We start from the raw sequence: 22,409 nt of genomic DNA on the forward strand, positions 1-22,409 counted from the left end.
TTGTTTGGATCTCTTCTTAGCCTCTGTGATATTATGTCTAGTCTCATACTAATTTATGTGCTTCTTATATACCTCCAATTGGCCTTTCAAGGATAAGAACTATGTATGCCCTTTGCCATTTATCTTTGGTATTTGACTCAGTGAATATCTTGAATCTAATAGATGCATAATATGTGTTTGTTTGATTGAGTGATTTTGGCAAAATCCCCAACAGTCTAAATGTTCTCTAGTTTCCTTGCTGTTCTTCTGCTCACTGCTAGTAATAGTTTAGAATTAGTTCTTCCCAAAGCATGGCAATCAAAGAGACATATATTTATGATACTATAGTCTTAAAAAAATTTAAATAATACAGAATGGGAATCTTATTATGCCACAGAAATTCAGAGGAGACACTGAAGACTGAGGACCATTAAGCCAGTGAATCTCCTATGGAGAAGATAGGACTTGAAGCTGAATTTTGAATGAGGATTAGGATTTAGACCAATGGAGAGAGAGGGAATCTCTTTTTTAGATTGATAGTAAATGGAGAGAACTCTTGGTTTGGCAGATAGTCTTCCTGTTCAAGAAGTGAAGCCAGAGGGGTGCCCAAATTGTGGTGGGACTCAAATATTTAATTGACATACATTGTAAAGGACAAGCATCCATGATTTTTATGAGCCCATGTGGGAGTGTTGGTGCCTTAGTGTGAAATGGCTTTTCAGAAATGTTTCAAGTTTTCAGAAATGAATCACAGTAGTACATAGCCCTTATGTTATGATTTGGTATCTGGTTGTGTTAGAGTTTTTATTTTTTATGTTAAACCATTGTTTTATTTTATTATTATAGCTTTTTATCTACAAAACATACGCATGGGTAATTTTTCAACATTGACCCTTGCAAAAACTTCTTTCCCAACTTTTCCCCTCCTTCGCTCTACCCCCTCCCCTAGATGGCAGGAAGTTCCATACATGTTAAATATTTTAAAGTATATGTTAAATACAATATATGTATACATATTTATACAGTTATCTTGTTGCACAAGAAATCGGATTTAGAAAGAAGGTAAACATAATCTGAGAAGAAAAACCAAAATGCAAGCAAACAGTAACAGAGTGTAAATGCTATGTTGTGGTCCATACTCATTTCCCAGTGTTCTTTCTCTGGGTGTAGTTGGTTCTGTTCATTACACATCAATTAGAACTGATTTGGATCCTCTCATTGTTGAAGAGAGCCACATCCATCAGAATTGATCATCATATAGTATTGTTGTTGAAGTATATAATGATCTCCTGGTTCTGCTCATTTCACTTAGCATCAGTTCATGGAGGTCTCTCCAAGGCTCTCTGTATTCATCGTGCTGGTCATTTCTTATAGAACAATAATATTCCATAACATTCATATACTACAATTTATTCAGCCATTCTCCAATTGATGAGCAACTATTCAATTTCCAGTTTCTAGCCACTACAAAAAGGGCTGCCACAAATATTTTTGCACATAGTGGTCCCTTTCCCTTCTTGAATATCTTTTTGGGATATAAGCCCATTAATATGTGTTATAGTTTTTATAGAATATTTTCTGAGGAATCTTTCAGGTTTTTGAGTAATGGATTATTGACTATAAATAAAATAAAGTAAATTACTGTTTTGTGAAAATTATTGACAACATTATACTTTGGCAAACAGTTAAATTTGATATTTAGTGTCATTATTTGTAGAGAATCCCCTGAGTTAATCAGGTGTCATGACTGTTTTAGACTAGAGAACAGGAGGAGTTGGAAGAAGCTTTAGAAGTGGAACGACAAGAAAATGAACAAAGACGACTCTTCATACAAAAGGAGGAACAACTGCAGCAAATTCTAAAAAGAAAGAATAAGCAGGCCCTCTTAGATGAACTGGTAAGTTTTTGTTCAGTTGTTTCAGATATATATGACTCTTTGTGACCCATTTAGTCTTTTCTTGGCAAAGCTGTTGGAGTAGTTTGCCATTTCCTTCTCCAGGTTATTTTACATATATACATATAAGGAGACAGGGTTAATTGACTTGGCTAGGGCCTTACGTTATTTATCTAAGTTTGGATATGAACTTAGGTCTTCTTGACTCTAGGTAGGGTCCTCTATCCTCTATGTCACCTAGCTGCCTCAGCAGGTAAGTCAGTGGTCCTCAAACTTTTTAAATAGGGGGCCAGTTCACTGTCCCTTAGACTGTTAGAGGGCTGGACTATAGTAAAAACAAAAACTCACACTCTGTCTCCACCCCTCAGTCCATTTGCCATAACCTGGCGGGCCTCATAAAGGTCCTCAGCGGCCACATCTGGCCTGTGGATTTAGATTGAGAACTCCTGAGGTAATTACTTCAAAATCAATAATGAACAAAACACAGAAGGCTGATGTTTTTTATTTTGAAGTATTTACCAGTTTATGATTTTAAAAAAAAAGCAATCTTTGGTATTTAGTTCTTTATTTTGATGCTAGATGTTATATTTTTATATAACTTGAAACTTTGGAGTTTCAAGTGCTTGGGGCTGTTTTCCTACTCTGACTAATGAAATAACTGGAGAAAAAGGTAATTTATGAATACATAGTGGATTTAGAATCTGGTATTACTTGTATCCATTGTAGACTCCATTTTAGTACATTTAATATTATCAGAAAGGACCATGTCTCACCTATAACACAATATCATGAAGTAAAAAGTAGCATAGCTCTAGTATATTTTATTTTCCTTGTTGATTTGTTTTGAAACAATACAGTTTGCAATCAAAACCAAAATATTGCTTCTACCAATCCAATAACATGACTATAACTAATAGTTGTTACTTTTCACTTTTTGTAGTTTACTCATTCTTAACAGAAAGGAAGCATGACTACTTTAACTTTAATAATATATCCCCAATATTGTCCATTGTATTTGATGTAAGTTTTATTACCTTTCTAGAACTATAAATTTCCTTTATGGAATTTTAATATTTTATCTTTCCATCTTTTTTGTGCCCACTTCTCCTAAACTTATTCTTTAGCTTTAGTGAAAGGCCCTTTTATTTCTTTCCCTTAGAATTTTCTTAGGTCATTTTCCCTGCTTTGAGTACACTCTCCTACTTGTACAGTTTTCTCCTTTGTTGAACCAATTCTACTTTACATAGTCTCCTACTCTTGAATTCTTTATGTTTCCTGTCACTGAACTACTTTTTTTTATTTTTTAATTTTTAAAATTAATTTTATAATTATAACATTTTTTGACAATACATATGCATAGGTAATTTTTTACAACATTATCCCTCGTACTCCCTTCTGTTCCGAATTTTTCCCCTCCTTTCCTTCACCCCCTCCCCTAGATGGCAGGCATTCCCATATTTATTAAATATATTATAGTATATCCTAGGTACAATATATATGTGCAGAAGCGAATTTTATTGTTGTTGTTGTTGTTGTTACAAAGGAATAATTGGATTCGGAAGGTAAAAATAACCTGGGGAGAAAAACAAAAAATGCTAACAGTTTACACTCATTTCCCAGTATTCCTTCTCTGGGTGTAGCTGATTCTGTCCATAATTGATCAATTGGAATTGGATTAGCCCTTCTCTATGTTGAAGATATCCACTTCCATCAGAATACATCCTCATACAGTATCATTGTTGAAGTGTATAATGATCCCCTAGTTCTGCTCATTTCACTCAGCATCAGTTGATGTAAGTCTCTCCAAGCCTCTCTGTATTCATCCTGCTGGTCATTTCTTACAGAACAATAATATTCCATAACATTCATATAGCATAATTTACCCAACCATTCTCCAATTGATGGACATACATTCATTTTCCAGTTTCTAGCCACTATGAAAAGGGCTGCCACAAACATTTTGGCACATACGGGTCCCTTTCCCTTCTTTAGTATTTCCTGGGGATATAAGCCCAGTAGTAGTACGACTGGGTCAAAGGGTATGCACATTTTGATAACTTTTGGGGCATAATTCCAGATTGCTCTCCAGGATAGTTGGATTCTTTTACAACTCCACCAACAATGCATTAGTGTCCCAATTTTCCCACAGCCCCTCCAACATTCATCATTATTTGTTCCTGTCATCTTAGCCAATCTGACAGGTGTGTAGTGGTATCTCAGAGTTGTCTTAATTTGCATTTCTCTGATCAATTGTGATTTGGAACACTCTTTCATATGAGTGGAAATAGTTTTAATTTTCATCATCTGAAAATTGTCTGTTCATATCCTTTGACCATTTATCAATTGGAGAATGGCTTGATTTCTTATAAATTAAAGTCAATTCTCTGTATGTTTTGGAGATGAGGCTTTTATCAGAACCTTTAACTGTAAAAACGTTTTCCCAATTTGTTACTTCCCTTCTAATCTTGTTTGCATTAGTTTTGTTTGTACAAAAGCTTTTTAATTTGATGTAATCAAAATTTTCTACTTTGTGATCAATAATGATCTCTAGTTCTCCTTGGGACACAAATTCCTTCCTCCTCCACAAGTCTGAGAGGTAAACTATCCTATTGTTCTTCTAATTTATTTATGATCTTGTTCTTTATGCCTAAATCTTGGACTCATTTTGATCTTATCTTAGTATGTGGTGTTAAGTGTGGGTCCATGCCTAGTTTCTGCCATACTAATTTCTAGTTTTTGCTTAGTTTTGTTTGTACAAAAGCTTTTTAATTTGATGTAATCAAAATTTTCTACTTTGTGATCAATAATGATCTCTAGTTCTCCTTGGGACACAAATTCCTTCCTCCTCCACAAGTCTCCACTTTCTTTATTGAGGACCTCCTCTTCTTTGAAAAAAAAAAATGTAGGTAATTTGACCAGAGTTCTCTCTTCTCCCCTTATCTTACATTCCTCTAACATCCTTCACCTCCCCTCTCCTTGCCATTCTTCATCTTCTTTTACACAGCTGCATTTGAGATGGGCAGTCTCTTTTCCAAGGCTGAGTTTTCTACATGTATTCTTAGCCTTTTCCCCTATTCATACCCTCTCATTTGTTCTGAGAGATTGTCTTCATCAAATTTATTGTCTCCAATTTTCAGTCTTTCCCCATCTACTAGTTTCTTCCCTGCTGACTTCAAATAAACTTGTCTTTGCTATCTTCAAAACAACTACAACAGCAACAAAACAAACCCAACTTTATTTGATCCTACCATGCCTACCAGGCCCACCAGCTGTTATTTTATCTCTCCTTTCCTAAGTTGAACTCCTTGGTGTTTCCAATTCTATTTTCACTCTCTTCCAAACCCTCTTCAGTCTGTCTTCTGTTCTTATCTTTCATCAGAGTTACCAATGCTTTCATATTTTCCATATCTAATTTCTTAAATCTCCATCTTTCTCAAGCGTTTGGTACTACTAGCCAACTTCTCTTCTCAAATACTTTCTCTTTTCTCTGAGGTTTTATGACACTACTCTTAAATCTGTTACCTTTTTGACTAATCTTAGTCTATTTTGCTGGATCTTCATGTTATGTCTTGTTTGGTTGGCTTATAAAGTTCTGTCTTCTTTCTGGTCTCATTTACTCCTGTTGTTTCAATGATATTTCTCTGCAGATGTTTCCCACATTTATCTATCCCTTGCTTTTCTCTTGAGCTCCAGTACTTTGTCTGTTGGACATTTGAAGTAGCTCATAAACATCTCATACCTAAACGTCCAAAAAAAGACTTTATTATCTCTCTTGCCCTTTTCTCCTCTTCCCAACTTCTCTATTACCACTGAGGATACACCATTCTTTCAGTCACCCAAGCAACTGTAGTGTCATCCTGGACTTTCACTCAATCTTGTAGTTCTTTGTTTATAAGATCTTTTTTTTTTTTTTTTTAAAGAGAATATGATCAACCTTCTTTATTTTGAAAATCTTATAAATATAGAGAAAAAGAACTAATGAATGGGCACTTTGAAGGAATTCAAGGATAAATGAAATTAGCCAAAATATCATGACACAAAATTAAGAAGTCTCAGGTTAAGCTTTTTATGAGATTCAACAGTTGGCAATGCTATAAATCACTATTGATTAGAGAAATGCAAATTAAAATAACTCTAAGATGACACCACTTCATAGTTCTTAAATTGGCTGAGATGTAAGGAAAGGATAATAAATGTTGAAGGGAATGTGGGAAAACTTGAACTCTAATGCATTGTTGGTGCAGTTGTGAGCAGATCAAACCATTCTGGAGAGCAATTTGGAACTATGTCCAAATAGCTATCAAACTGGGCATTTCCTTTGATTTAGCAGTATCTCTTTTGAGGTTGTATCCCAAAGAAACTATATAAAAAAGGGGTAAAGGATTCACATGTGCAAAGCCCTTTTTGTAGTGGCAAGGAACTGGAAAGTTGCTCATCAGTTGTAGAATGACTGAACAAGTTATACATGAATGTAATGGAGTATTATTGTTCCATAAGAAATGATGAACCAGCTGATTTTAGGAAAAACTGGACTCTCATGAATTGATGCTAAATGAAGTGAACAGAACCAAGAGAACAACACTATAAATAGCAACAATATAACCAACTGTGATGGACTTGGCTTTTTTTTTTTTTTTTTTTTAACAATGAAGTGATTTGAGGCAATTTCAAGGTGATGGGAAAAGCCATCCGCATCCAGAGAAAAAACTAAGGAGACTCAATGTGGAGCAAGTATAATTTTTTACCTTTTTGTTGTTATTTGCTTTTCTCATGTTTTTTTGTTTTTTGTTTTTTTTCCTTTTTGCTCTGATTTTTCTTGCAAATGATAAATATGGAATTATGGGGGGGTTGCATCTAGTATACTTATTTTTTTAGTACACATTATTTCATGAATTATGTTGGGAGAGGAAAATCAGAATAAAAGGGAAAAACATGAAGAGATTTGAAAAAAAAAAAACCACAGAAGAAAGAAGTGAACATAGTAATTACTGATCTACATTCAGAATCCTTATTTCTTTTTCTGTATGCAAATGGAATTTTTTCTCCAAAGTCTATTGGGGTTGCTTTGGATCACTGAACCACTGAGAAGAATCAAGTCTTTCATAGCTTATCATCCCACATTTTTGTTGTTATTGTGTACAATGTATTCCTGGTTCTGCTTTTTTGTTCAACATAAATTCATGTAACTTTCCAAGCCTTCCTAAAATCAGCTTGTTCATCATTTTTTTTTTGGAATTTTTTTTATTAATTTTTATAATTATAACTTTTTTTTGACAGTACATATGCATAGGTAATTTTTTTTTTTTTTTACAACATTATCCCTTGTACTCCCTTCTGTTCCAAAATTTTCCCCTCCTTCCCTCCACCCCCTCCCCTAGATGGCAGGCATTCCCATACATAAATATCTTATAGTATATCCTAGGTACAATATATATGTGCAGAACTGAATTTTGTTGTTGTTGTTGTTGCAAAGGAAGAATTGTATTCGGAAGGTAAAAATAATCTGGGAAGAAAAACAAAAAAAGAAAAAAAAATGCTCACAGTTTACACTCATTTCCCAGTGTTCCTTTTCTGGGTGTAGCTGATTCTGTCCATCACTGATCAATTAGAATTGGATTAGCTCTTCCCTATGTTGAAGATATCCACTTCCATCAGAATACATCCTCATACAGTATCATTGTTGAAGTGTATAATGATCTCCTAGTTCTGCTCGTTTCACTCAGCATCAGTTGATGTAAGTCTCTCCAAGCCTCTCTGTATTCATCCTGCTGGTCATTTCTTACAGAACAATAATATTCCATAACATTCATATAGCATAATTTACCCAACCATTCTCCAATTGATGAACATCCATTCATTTTCTAGTTTCTAGCCACTACAAAAAGGGCTGCCACAAACATTTTGGCACATACAGGTCCCTTTCCCTTCTTTAGTATTTCCTTGGGATGTAAGCCCAGTAGTAGCACTGCTGGGTCAAAGGGTATGCACATTTTGATAACTTTTGGGGCATAATTCCAGATTGCTCTCCAGAATGGTTGGATTCTTTCACAACTCCACCAACAATGCATCAGTGTCCCAATTTTCCCACAGCCCCTCCAACATTCATCATTATTTGTTCCTGTCATCTTAGCCAATCTGACAGGTGTGTAGTGGTATCTCAGAGTTGTCTTAATTTGCATTTCTCTGATCAGTAGTGATTTGGAACACTCTTTCATATGAGTGGAAATAGTTTTAATTTCATCATCTGAAAATTGTCTGTTCATATCCTTTGACCATTTATCAACTGGAGAATGGCTTGATTTCTTATAAATTAAAGTCAATTCTCTGTATATTTTGGAGATGAGGCCTTTATCAGAACCTTTAACTGTAAAAATATTTTCCCAATTTGTTACTTCTCTTCTAATCTTGTTTGCATAGATTGTGCAGAAACTTTTTAATTTGGTATAACCAAAATTTTCTATTTTCTGATTAATAATGGTCTCTAGTTCTCCTTTGGACACAAATTCCTTCCTCCTCCACAAGTCTGAGAGGTAAACTATCCTATGTTCCTCTAATTTATTTATGATTTCGTTCTTTATGCCCAAATCTTGGACCCATTTTGATCTTATCATTGTATGTGGTGTTAAATGTGGGTCCAAGATTTTTTTAATATACTCTTTTCTTTCCACTTATGTAGCCTCCATTTTGGTTTATGCTCTCATCACCTCCTAACTGAACTGTTACAGTAGCCCTCTATGAAGTACTTTGAATCAAATGTCTACCTAATTCATATTTCACTAAGCTTGTAATGTGTTTGTTTTTTTTTAAGGTGTAAGTCAGCTCATGTCAAATTCTCTTTTTTCATAAACTCCAGTGGCTTCTTATCTCCTATGAGATCAGATGCAAAATGGTCTTGGTTTTAAAACTTTTCGTGATCTGGCCTCCTTCTATCTTTCCAGTCTTTTTATTCCCCTTAATAAATTTTACAATATAGTGACACTCCTTGCTGTTCTCACACATGGCACTCCATTTTTGTACTCTTATGACTTCCTACCCCCATCCCCCTGAGTTTCTCCAGTGTCCGGGATGCTGCTTTCCTTCCTCATCTACACCTCTTAACCTTTCCTAGCTTCCTTCTTTTTTTTAGTCTCTTCCATCTATTGCATATCTTTTGTTTATGTAATTGTTTACGTGTTGACTCTTCCACTAGATTGTGAGCTTATTAACAAAGGATCATGTTTATGTATTTTCTAATGTCCTTACTATTTAGCATAGTACATGACACTTAGTAAATATATTTTGACTGACTGTCATATTATTTTTTGTTGACATTGATTACTATCTATTTTTAAATCTTTTGTTGGAACCTCTTCATAGAACTCATCTCATTGTGGTGTTCATTTTTAGTACTTTGAGACTGGTTTTTCTATATCTCATTTTTGTTTAGCAGTACCATCAATAAAATGTTGAATTTGAAAATAAGGATCTTTGCTTTTATAGGAGGCTTTGGGGACAGTAAAAGAGTTTTATGATTATTTGTCTTGTCTTCTTTTTCACTTATGGTCCATTTGTACTCTCTGTCCCAGATATACATATTGTTGGAAATGCATGTTGAGATCTGTGCATTCGACATTATTCGTTCATTTGGTTTTTCCTGTGTAAATGGACTTCCTTCTTTTGAGGAAGCACAGATCTCTTCGAAGAGGCTATACAGTGTACTAATGCTTGATTTCATCATCCCAGTATCATCTCTAAACAAGAACATTTGAAGAACTCCACCATGTGTAGGGGATTCTTATCAAATTTGGACTCTTGATTACATTTTCTTTATCATTTATTTGTGTATAGTTATGGTATCAACTCATCAAAACTAGGATCAGAATTTTTTTTTTAAAAAAACCCAACAAAAAGAATGAGATAAACATATAGAGTGCAATTGAATTGAATCATCCATATTATGTAATCAAGTAATACAAGTCAGAAATGGGAAATGCATCCACACCAGATATAGTAATTTCATGCAAAAGTTTAACCAGTATCAATTAATTGACAGAACAAGGAGACTATCATAGCCCAGAAAGTGTCGTAGTCAACAAAATGTGTGATTAATTTGTCAAATGGAGAGAGCTAATGCCAAGGCAACAATGAATAAAGCCAACATCTTTGCCTTTTCACCATTAAATGAAAAATATAGAGAATAAAAGCTCCTATTTTGTTTATTCTTTGTTGATCATGATAAAAAGCATTTGATTTGGTAGAAAAAAGACATATTTAAAAGCTCTTTTGCATCAAGGTGCTTTCAATATACACATCAAAATCCATTTAGGATTTATTAGAATATAAATTTGATTTGGAGGTTAACAAAGTTTTCGGAGCAATTATTTTCACATGTATATTTAATCCATCAGAGTAATAAATAGTTTTTGCTTTACTGAGCTGACTCAAATGAGAATCTCTCCTTTAAAGTCAGTATATCATGGAACAAGGGGAAAAATTATCTAAAGTATATTTTACGTGTAATCTGGAGTTAATATAGTTTTTTGTGAGTTTCTTTTTTCCACTTCCTATTTTCTTCAGCTGCAAGTGATTACAATGCATTCTGTTTAACTGTTTTAGCTCACAGAACAAGGAGATAATTATCCTGAGCAATTTTTAATGTGTATTATTATACAAGAAATTGGTTAGGGTACTATTATGATTTTAATCTCTACTTTTCACTTTTTATTTTACCTCTTTCTAGTAGCTACTTTAATTGTTTAATCTTTAATTCATATTTAAGTTGGAACCTAACATTCCTTTTGCTTATTAAAAGGCAAGTTTTAAAGGTACTATTTCTAAAAAGTTTTAGAAATTACAGTATTCAGGGTTATTCAAGTTAATTTAGGCAGTGACAACTTATTGTTAAGAATTTTGGTAGAAGGAGGGTGGTTTTCTTTTTCCATTGCTTGATTTTGAGACATGTACCAATGCTTTCTTTTTAATTTACAATTGAAAAGTCTTGGCATGATATATTTATCAGGATTCTAACTTTACAGTGTTAACACATATTGTACCATCAATCCAGCGTAAACTTGCCTAGAAAATACATATATTTAAACTGTGCTATAATAATTCAATTCATTTAATGGTTTGGAAAAAATATTTTTTGAACAATTTCTTGCACCCTGAAAATTCTATAACATCTAAAATTTTGTATGAGCTAATATTATATAATCTAATATTGCTTGATTTTTATTAGAAATATTGTTTGCCAGATGGCTTGCCAAAATAGCAGTTTAAAAATAATCTTTTTTAATGTGATCATTATAAGACTTTTAATGAGCATAACAGGCAATCTTATTAAAGTTTCTTTAAATATTAAACAAGTTACCTTAAGGTAATAAATGTAGACCAGGGTGACTTTTGAGGTAAAATGTCAAGCTCTGAGAATAAAATCACTTGAAAGACTAAATCTGCATTTTATGCCTTCTCCAGAACCCATGCATTTGATGGAGTTTATTTTACTTTATTGGGATATAAGCAGAGTCTCTGCTTAATTCTACTTTAATACTCACAAAAGCTTTTAGGCTATAAATTTTTGTGAGTAATATATCAGAATTGAGCAGGTTAGAGGCAGAGGTGAAACACTCATAAAGAAAATCCTTTGCCTCAATACCAGATTTGTTTTCAGCTTTTTAAGAGTTTTACCATTTATTAAATTTTGGCATTAACTCTTTGAAATACCTCAATACTCTTAGCCTTTTTGGTGAAGATTGAATTAGAATTAAGTCTGGGTCAAGGCTAGATGATCTTTTTTTTTTTTTTTTTTTTTTTTAAATAATAGCTGTTTATTTTCAAAATATATTCAAAGATAGTGTTCAACATTCACTTATTGAAAAACTTTGTGTTCCAAATTTTTTTTCCTTCCCCCACTCCCATTCCCTAGACAACAAGCAAAAATCAATATGTTAAACATGTGCAATTGTGCAATTCTTCTAAGCATATTTCCCTATTTATCATGCTGCAAAAAAAAAAAAAAAAAATCAGATCAAAAAGAAAAAGAAATTAGAAAGTGAAAAAAAAAAGGCAAACAACAATAAAAAAAGGTGAAAATACTACATTGTGATCCATATTCAGTCCCCATTGTCCACTCTCTGGATGCAGATGGTTCTCTCCATCACAGTTGGTCTGAATCACCTTGCTGTTGAAAAGAGCCAAACCCATATAAAAATTGATCATCACATAAACTTGTTGCTGTATACGATGTTCTCTTGGTTCTTCTCACTTCATTAGCACCAGTTCATGTAAATGTGTCCAGACTTCTCTGAAATCATCCTGCTGATTGATTATTATAGAGCAATAATATTCCACAACATTCATGTACTATAACTTATTCAGCCATTCCCCAACTGATGCATCCACTCAGTTTCCAGTTTCTTGCCCCTACAAAAAGAACTAATACAAACATTTTTGTACCTTGTGGATTTTTTCCTCTTCCTTTAAGATTTTTTTTGGGATATAGACCCTGTAGAGACACTACTGGATCAAAGGATATGCACAATTTGATAGTCCTTTGGGCAGAGTTCCAGAATGGTTGGATCCATTCACAATTCCAACAACAATGTATTAGTGTCCCAGTTTTCCCACATCTCCTCTAGCATTCCTCATTATCTTTTCCTGTCATCTTTGCCAATCTGAGAGCTGTGTAGTGGTGTCTCAGAGTGGTTTTAATTTGCATTTCTCTGATCAACAGTGATTTAGAACATTTTTTCATATGACTCAAAATGGCTTTAGTTTCTTTGTTTGAACATTGTCTTTTCATATCATTTGATCATTTATCAGTTGGAGATTGGCTTTTTATCTTTTAAAAAAATGTTTTATTGATAGACTTTAAAAAACAAAACAAAACCATACTGTCACTTCCAAATAATCCATTTTGTCCTTATCAGAGAACCTTCCCTTATAACAAATGAGGACAGTGAAGCCAAGAAAGAAAATCAACACAATTTTGCTTTTTTTTTTTTTTTTTTGCTGAGGCAATTGGGGTTAAGTGACTTGCCCAGGGTCACACAGCTAGGAAGTGTTAAGTGTCTAAGGCCAGATTTGAACTGGGATCTTCCTGACTTCAGGTCTGGTGCTTTATCCACTGTGCCACCTAGCTCCCCAATTTTACTATTTCTAAAAAATATATGTTCATAGTTTATCAGTATTGAGGTAAATCATATTTCATTGTCACTCCATTGATCAGAGTTCTGAAATTTTTCCATGTTATTTTCTGCTATATTGTGATCATTGTAACAAAAAATCAATTGTAATGATATTGCAGTTTATTATAATAACTATTATAATTGTAAAGTGATTTTTTAAATTACTTATCCATGGTATACAAGTATAGTATTTTTCACATGCTTGATTTGAATGACTTCTTGTTTGTTAAATATAGCTAAGTAATTAATTTAACAAATATGTATTAATTATATATACAATAATAAAAGCAAAAATAGGCTTTTTTTTCTCACAGAGCCATCCAGAGGAGACTTATTTTATTTATTATTATTATTATTATCCCTTATTTTGCTATATACAAAGATAGACCTTTTTAAAAAAAAATCAGCAAGGTGATTTTGAGAACACATTAGAAGCATGAAGAGAAATAATCTTAGTGGTAGACAGTTTTATATTCAACCAGATTGTAATTTTTGTAGAGGGGAGTAATATGTAATAAGTATGGAAAGATAGATAGGGTCTAGTCAGTGTTCTCTATTTTTAAAAAGATATGATTTTGTTATTAGCTTAAAAGTGTCATAACTTTTTAATTTTTAAAAAATTTTCCCCAGTTACATATAAAAACACTGGCTTTTTTATTATCATACATATGTAAGGATTGTATTTTTCTTTATCAGGCAATTGGAGTTCAGTTATTTGCCCAGGTTCTCATAGCTAGGAAGTATTAAGTGTCTGATGCTGAATTTGAACTCAGGTCCTCCTGATTCCAGGGCAGGTGCTCTGTGCACTGGGCCATCTATCTGCCCCTAAATGTTATAACTGTTACTGCTTACCCATTTGTGTGTGTGTGTATTGCTTCAAATTTACTTATGAAACATTTCTACAGCAATAACTTTGCTTCCAAGGAAATTATATATATTTCAGTCATTAAGTATATATTTGAATTTTTATTTCTGTCTTATTGAACTTCAATTTTTGAATTCATGCACATAATCTTTCTTCAGCAAGTTATATTTGGAGAGGTGGTGAGAAAAAGGAGAGAGGAATTAGAATTTGCAGTTTAAGTTAAGAAGACTGAAGTTCAAAATGTGATTCAGCCATTCACTATCCATGGCACTATCCATGGGCAAATTACTTAACTTTTCTGGGCTTCAGGGTCTTAATTTTTTTTCTTCCCGAGGCAATTAGGATTAAGTGACTTGCCCAGGGTCACAGAGCTAGGAAGTGTTAAGTGTCTGAGGTCAAATTTGAACTCAGGTCCTCCTAACTCTATATCCACTGCACCACCTAACTGCCCCAGGTTCTTCATTTGTAAAATGAGAGGATTTAATAACATCTTATGGTCTTTCCAATTCTAAATCTGTGGCATACTTGTTTCATATAATGAAAATGTTTATTGAGTTTACCTTGGCATGATATAAAATGAATGGATTGATTCTTATTACTTAGATATTTCATAATTGTTTTAGAATATGCTGGCATTCTAGGTGCTATTATTATTTTATAGCTTCTACTATGTGCCAGACATTGTGTTAAGTACTTTACAAATGTTGTCTCATTTGAATCTCACAACAACCTTCCATTTTTCAGTAGTTTAGGAAACTGAGGCAAATATAAGTTAAAGAATTTAATCACCATCTCAAAGATAGTAAATATCTGATTCTTGATTTGAATTTAGGTCTTCCTGACTTAAGGCCCCGTGCTCCATTACTGTTCTACTTTCTATTTCAATTTGGTTATTTCCCCATTATCCATTATCTTTATTTTCTGTCTTTTCATTCCGTGAATGTAGAAAATGCACTTGCTACAGATAGGTATTTCTATTTACTTTTGACCTTCAACATCATGAACCAGTAAAGAATCTGGATATGATTTAGGTTTCACCTTTAACTCCATAACAGTTAAAAGTTAGACTATTTCAGCATATGTAGATGTAATTAATTTTTATTTTAATAACAATTATTCAACCAGTACTTCTGTTTTTGTAATATATAAGGTGTGCATGCCTTTGCGTATAGATGTATATTAACAGCTGTTGCATTTTAGCTAAAATGTAAAATTTTAAGTGTTTAACTATCCTTTTGTTACTTAATTTAAAAAAAAATTGGCTGAAGTCCCTAAAAATGTTAGTAAAGGAGAAAAAAATATGCTGTTAGTTGCACCTACAAGAGTGCCATTGTGCAAAAAAGAGTAAGGATCAATTTCAAACGGCCTGAGGTGAAATCAAATGGGAAACAATTTCAAACTAGTTTGAGTTCATTGCTAAAAAGAATGTGAATTAGATAAACATCTGATCCAAGTTATACTACTTTGTTTTAGTCTTTCTGTGATTTATTTATAATTTTTTTATTTTAATAAATTTGATAGCATATAGCATTTGGAATATGATCTTATGTTTAATATGCATTTTAAAAATTCCAAAATAAAACTTTTCACAGGTTATTCTGATTAGTGAATTTCAATAGCTTTTACTTAATAATCAAGATTATTTATATATCCTGTAAAGTAAGAATTTATTTTCTATATAGAGAACATGATGATATTGCAATTCTTATAGATGAGGCTACAAGACTTCATGACACTTTAAAGGGTTTTTTATTCATAATGTGACTTAAATTCCATTACAGGAGAGTTCTGATTTGCCTGCTGCTCTGCTTTTAGCACAACATAAGGATAGATCAACACAGTTGGAAATGCAACTAGAGAAAACTAAACCAGTGAAACCAGTGACTTTCTCCACAGGCATTAAAATGGTAAGCCTCTGGTTTTATTTGTTTGAAAGAGACATTTATTTCTGTAATCAAAGTAAAATCTAAAACTCTATTATATTCATCACTGCAAGTAGAAAAATATAACTAAAAGGTTTAAATGATTAAGAACAAATGTCTGTATCTATAATGTAGTTACATAAGATCAATCAAATGAGTATATATAACTATTATTAATAATTTGAGTAAACCAACATGGTGTCGGTGTGGCATAATTTTTCTGTGATAAAACATGAAATGATTTTTGAAGAAACTTTGCAAAAATTTAATATTGATGTATTATACATTTCATAATTTTAGAAACATGAGAAAAAAGAGTGTTGCCTAAAGAAAATTCATTAATTGGTTAAATGGGGTATGGTTGTATTTTTTTTCTGGATTGCTATACTTTTCCATTACTGATTTACCCTTAATGAATAATGGAAGAACACAGGTTTAATAACTATTGTTATTTCTCCTAGTGTATGATTGTAATTGTTACATTGGCTGGTGTCTGAATTGTTGTATTTCCCCAATTTATTGTCTAGTGTTTTTTGCATTAAATTATTACATTTTCACTAAATCATGAAAGCAAAATATCAGAGTATCAGCTTTTGCCCCAGAGCCTCCCCAAATACAGCATTTCTAAAATGTCTTCGTGCATGTTAAAGTAATTTTAATACCTTAGAATTGCACTGACATTTGAGACTTCTAGTATGAAAATTAGAGATTTGTTTTTAGTAGGATTGAGTTTTTTTTCTTAGTAGCTTCCCCTTTGTGATTACAAAGGGGTTCAAAACACAGTTTTCATTAATTTATTTCTTTTGGAGCAGATTTCTAAATTGTAGTATTAGCAGATTTATTTTATTCAAAGATTAAATAATAATACATAGTACTTTTTTGTTTAAAATTTTTGTAGCTAGGCATATCAGTTAATTTTAAAAATTGTTTCATTTTTAATCTTTTAATATGATTATAAATTGTGTGCCTTTGAAATTAGTTTTGTTCCAAACTTTGTTATTATCATTATTGGACTGAAAAATTAAAATAAATTTTATTCTGTGGACCAAATAATTCTATAATATGATCATTTAATTCTTTCTTCGACCCTCCTCAAAAAATATTATAAACTTAATAACAGAACAGCCAACAGAAGCAGTAAAACATACAAAATGGAAGATGAATTCTTGCCCCAAATTTTTAAAAGTCAGAGCTAAAAAAAAAAAAAAAATTCAACCAACAACAAAAAATTATAATCTTGTTTTCTTTCCCCTTCTCAGTTTGTCTGAAAATCTATTATTTTTGACTCTATTTTCGTTTTTTTTTTTTTTTTTTCCCCTCCATTACTGTATATAAATTTCTGGTTTTTCTGATTTTATTCTGTATCAGTTCATAGAAATCTTTCCATGCTTTGCTTATTGTGTTTTGTTTTGGTTTTGGCCTGGATTTGTGGTTCATTGGTGTGGTGTGTTTCTGGTATGGGAACTCCCTCTAATCCCTATAGCTTCCAGTTCTAGAAAGTTTCCTGGGGACCTGAGATGATGATTGATTTATTCATGGTTCCATAGCTAAGGTTACCATACTGTTCCTAATTATATATATCTTTTTTATTTGTCAAAATACATGCAAAGATAATTTTCAGTATTTATCCTTGCAAAACCTTCTGTCCCATATTTTGATCCCTCCCTTCCTGCCTTCCTTCTTCCCTAGAGAGCAAGTAGTCCAATATAGGTTAAATGCATATAATTCTTCTAAATATATTTCCACATTTATCATGCTGTACAAGAAAAATCAGATCAAAAAGGAAAAAAAAAAAGCAAGCACACAATAAGAACAACAAAAAAGGTGAAAACACTACACTGGGATCCACATTCAATTCCCACCGCCCTCTTTCTAAATGCAGATGACACTTTCCATCACAAATCTATTAGAATTGGCCTCATTGTTGAAAAGAGCCAAGTCCATCACAGTTGATCCATGTAATCTTGTTGCTGTGTACAATATTCTCTTGGTTCTATTCAGCATCAGGAAGTGTCTCAAGGACCTTCTGAAATCATCCTACTGATCATTTCTTATAGAACGATAATATTCCATAACATTCATATACCATAACTTATTCAACCATTCCCCAGCTGATGGGTATCCGCTCAATTTCCAGTTCTTTGCCACTACAAAAAAAGGTTATTATACACATTTTGGCATATGTGGGCCCTTTATCATTTTTTAATGATCTTTTTGGGATACAGATCCAGTAGAAATATACTGCTTGATGAAAGGATATGCATAATTTAATAGCCCTTTGGGCATGGTTCCAAATTGCTGTTCAGAATGGTTGAATCAGCTCAAAACTCCACCAACAATGTATTAGTGTTTCAGTATTCCTAGCATGTATTCCTTCCAGCATTTATTATCTTTACTTGTCATCTCAGCCAAACTGAAAAGTGTGAAGTGGTACCTCAGAGTTTTCTTAATTTTACTAGCGATTTAGAGCATTTTTTTTCATATGACTAGAAATGGCTTTAATTTCTTCATCTGAAAATAGTTCGTATCCCTTTGACCATTTATCAATTGGAGAGTGTCTTGTATTTTTATAAATTTGAATCAATTCAATTTCAGAAATGAGACCTTTATCAGAACCTTTAGATGTAAAAATTCCACTCCCTCCCCAGTGTTCTGCTTCCCTTCTAATCTTAGTGCATTGGTTTTGTTTATACAGAAACTTTTAAATTAAATATATCAAAATTATCCATTTTGTACTTCATAATGTTCTCTAGTGTTTCTTGACTATAAATTTCTTCCTTCTCCACAGATCTGAGAGTTTAACTATCATTTGTTCTCCTACTTCTCTTATGTCCCTTTTTATGTTTAAATCATGAATCCATTTTAGCCTTACTTTGGTACAGGGTGTTTTCTCATCATATTATTATGACGCCATAATATTATATTACATTAGTATGATGTAACTTATAAGTTGTTTCTTTTTAATAAAATACTGGGAAAACTAGATATGTCTGTGGCTGAAAATGAGATGAGATCCATAGTATATACAGTATACAGTACCAGTATAATAGATTTTAATTGGATTGGCAATCTAAATTGAAAAAAATAATGTTAAAAACTTGATGAGATAACCAGACTGTTTTTGTTTCAGCTATAGAGAGGATATTCTTCTTATTCAGGTAGAAAGAATCACAGTTTCCTGCTTCCCCTTAATATCTCCTCTTTCCTTCTATCCCTTACATCATTCTTCCTTGGCTCCAAACTGCTGTGCTCTATGGTTTTGCAGCAAGATTTTCCATAGCCAATCCTTGGATTTTTTTTCCCATGGTTTTAGAAATGGGAAACCAATGAGATGAGTGTAAGTGAGATTCCTTTTATTTTGCATAAAACCGCTGTTCTGGACCTACATTAAGCATTCAGATTGTCTGCTTTCCCTGAAAATGATGTGCCTGACCTAGTAATGAAGAGTTGTCAGTTGCTGCCCTAATTGAATCTTTTTCTTATTTTTCCTCTGCTCAAATACCAAAGTAGGACTTAAGTCTTAAATTTTCTCTTGTTAGTTAAAAGTGGCTTTTGCTATGAAAGTTTAGTTGTCAGTCTAAGACTGTTATATATTGTTAACAGAAGAAACCTGTTATCTCCTGAGGCTGACCATTGACTTTTGGATTGCTGAGTTAGAAATCTTTTCCTTAAATAGAGGCAACTCTGTCTCTCTGTAATTTATGTCCATTGCTTCTCATTTTGCCTGTGAGGTTGAACAGACCAGTACAATCCTTTTTTTACATGGAAAACCTTCTGGTACTTACTTGTAATAAAGTTATTTTCCCTTCCTTAAATCTTCTCTTTTTGCGGCTACACATCTTAGTTTCTTTCAGTTTATCCTCATATATATGCTCTTTACTACAGTAGTCATATTTACATTTCTCAAAACTAATAGTTATATGTTATATTAGGTTTGCAAAACACTTAGCGTAAATTGTATCATTTGATTTTTACAACAATCCACTTAGGCAAGTTGTATATGTATTATTATGAGGCTCCAAGAGGTTCCAATTTAAAGATTTTCAGATAATTAAATGTTGAAAGTGAAATTTAAACCCAAGCTTTTACAAATTCTCAGTCCATTTTTTTCCCTCAAAGATCATACTGCTTCTTATTGTGTTATGTATTTTTAATCTGCTTGATCATACCACTGATTCTTACTGAATTTATAGTCCACTAAAATCCCCAGATAAAACAAAACAAAATTAAACAAATTAGCAAACTTCCATTGAAGCATGCCTCTCTCATTTTGTATTAAGTTGATTTTTAATTTATTGTTCTAACAGTCTAAAAACAATATATCTTTTTAACTTTTATAAATTGGATTCTTTGATATTTCAAAGCAGATATACTTTCTGCCATTGAAAACATCTTAAAAGATCATGTTGAAGTAGAACATCAAGATTCCTTTAGTAGAGTGAAAAACTCTTTTTTTTGAAATACAAATAACTACCTGTTAGTTGATTATTTTTATGTCTTGATTCTTTTTTTCTTAATGTAGAGAAATATTTGAACAGTTTTTTGAATAGGTGACTGGATGTTTTGAAGTACTGAAAAATATGAGTTTAAATCCTGTTTTGGAGACTAAATCTGATGGCCATGGTAGTTACTTAACCTCTTTGAGCCTTGGTTTATTTATCTGCAAAATAGAGATACTAATAATAGCTATACTACCAACTCATAGGGTTGTTGTGTGTTTATTTAGGAAGGAAAAATTTAAAACTGTAGCGCAAATCAAACAAAATAGCAACCTAGAAACAACTCAGACAATTGGGAATTAAGAAGTTGATTTAGTAAAAGAATCCTAAACTTTTGGAAAATGTCTTGAATGGAAAATGTAGGGGTATGTGTGTGTGTGTGTGTGTGTGTGTGTGTGTGTGTGTGTGTGTGTGTATTTGTCCTTATTTTGAAGCCCTATGACAGGTATGGAAGAATAGGTAAGTATGACTTCTTTAGTTTTGTTTTGTTTTCTTTGTATTATTTGAATTAATGTCTGGGGGAAAACACTTAAATCTTTTGGAGTTCCAAGAGATTTTGTTGGTTTGTTACTGGATACAGTTCAGATTTATAATTTTGAATTGGCCCAAGTCTGCAGGAATCAGCTGTAATAAGCATTTATTAAGCTCCTACTATGGACCAGGGAGTGGAAATAATCAGCAAATAATTAATGGGATGAACATTACTGTCCAAGAACCTAGAATATGTTTAGTACCTCAGCAGAATATTTCTATTTGTACATTGAATATAGCAATCATGAAGAAATTAATTCCTCAAAAATTGCACAAATATTATATAATTTCAAGTAACATTTTAATTTTAAATGGTAAAGGACTTTCCTCTGATCTTAAAATTTACTGTACTTTTATTCTTGCTTGTGCTACAATGTTATTTTCAGTTCTAGCAAATGTTCAACAGCTGCTTGTGTTTTTCAGACTGTTTCTTTTATTACATATGAACCACTGTATAAAATGTGGCTTGGAATCGAATGGGAACCAAAAAAGTAGACCATTTTTCCCTTTCCCAATTTCATGGTACCTTAGATGTTCTTTTAAATTTAGCCTGTTAGGTTTCTTCCGTTTTTAAACTATTATCATATGAAAATATGTATGATTTCCTATTTTACTTTAAATCCTTTTTAATGCATAATAAATAATTGATGATGATGTCTCTTATTAAGGGTCATTTTACGGTTATGTTTTTCAATCTGGGGATCTAGAGAGTTCCTAGGAAATCATGGTATTAGAATCTGGGTATGGCTTGTGTAAGCAAACTTCTTTATTACCTGAAAAAAAAGGTATATTTCAATGTACTCTACCTTCATTGTAAGGTAAATTGGCTTTGATAGTCCTTTTGTGATCGTTTTGGAGCAGGTTTCCAACCTACTTTTTAAAAAACAAAAATCAGTTGTCTTAGGCTTTCATAGATAGGCCCAAATTTTCATCAACATAGTCTGTCTTATTAATATTGGTTTTAAGAAGTAATGTCTGTGACTGTCCTTTAATTTTTTTTTCTTATCTAGTCATTATTTTCTTCTCTTAAAACTATAGAAATTTATGTTGATATCCAAATGGTACAGAAAAAATTGCTTCCAGTCTATCTCTGCCTAAAATGAATATAGTCCTAGACCTACTATAATTTAGCTGGCAATTTTTAAAAAAAATACTTGTTTTGGTGGCATCCTTTCTGCATGAGAAAGTTGATATTTATTTATCATTTGGAAATGTTATTTTTAAAAAATACATGTCAACATACTTGCTTTTATTAATAAGCATATTTATGTGTTCTTTAAAGAAAAAGAATTACAAAATTAAAATACATTGCAGGTTGGCTGCATTGCTAAACACTAAAAATGTATCTATTGGAAACTATTGGTTAACATGTCATCTATGTGATAAAATATAGGATTTATTCTCAGCTCATCTTGATGGAAATTTAATACACTTCCCTCCTAGCCCTGCCCCTCAAGCAAAGGCTTGAGTGAACAGATGGGGCTTGCACCCTGGCTTGAAGGTCACCAAACTTTGGCAAGCTGACAAAGGGATCAGATTCCAGACCTGAGGAAC

The 22,409-nt window shown here is 32.5% G+C and overlaps 1 protein-coding gene across 2 annotated transcripts in view; it reads left to right on the forward strand.

The window, feature by feature from the left end:
* Nucleotides 1–22,409, forward strand: part of MNAT1 (MNAT1 component of CDK activating kinase) — a 246,654-nt gene that overhangs the window by 130,211 nt on the left and 94,034 nt on the right. For both annotated transcript variants that reach the window (XM_074290302.1, XM_074290301.1), the window contains exons 5-6: nt 1,736–1,876; nt 15,685–15,810. In XM_074290302.1, the coding sequence (XP_074146403.1) occupies nt 1,736–1,876; nt 15,685–15,810 (267 nt within the window). The remainder of the gene's footprint in view (nt 1–1,735; nt 1,877–15,684; nt 15,811–22,409) is intronic.

The sequence above is a fragment of the Sminthopsis crassicaudata genome, chromosome 2 (assembly GCF_048593235.1).
Source record: "Sminthopsis crassicaudata isolate SCR6 chromosome 2, ASM4859323v1, whole genome shotgun sequence".
Classification (NCBI taxonomy): Eukaryota; Metazoa; Chordata; class Mammalia; order Dasyuromorphia; family Dasyuridae; genus Sminthopsis; species Sminthopsis crassicaudata.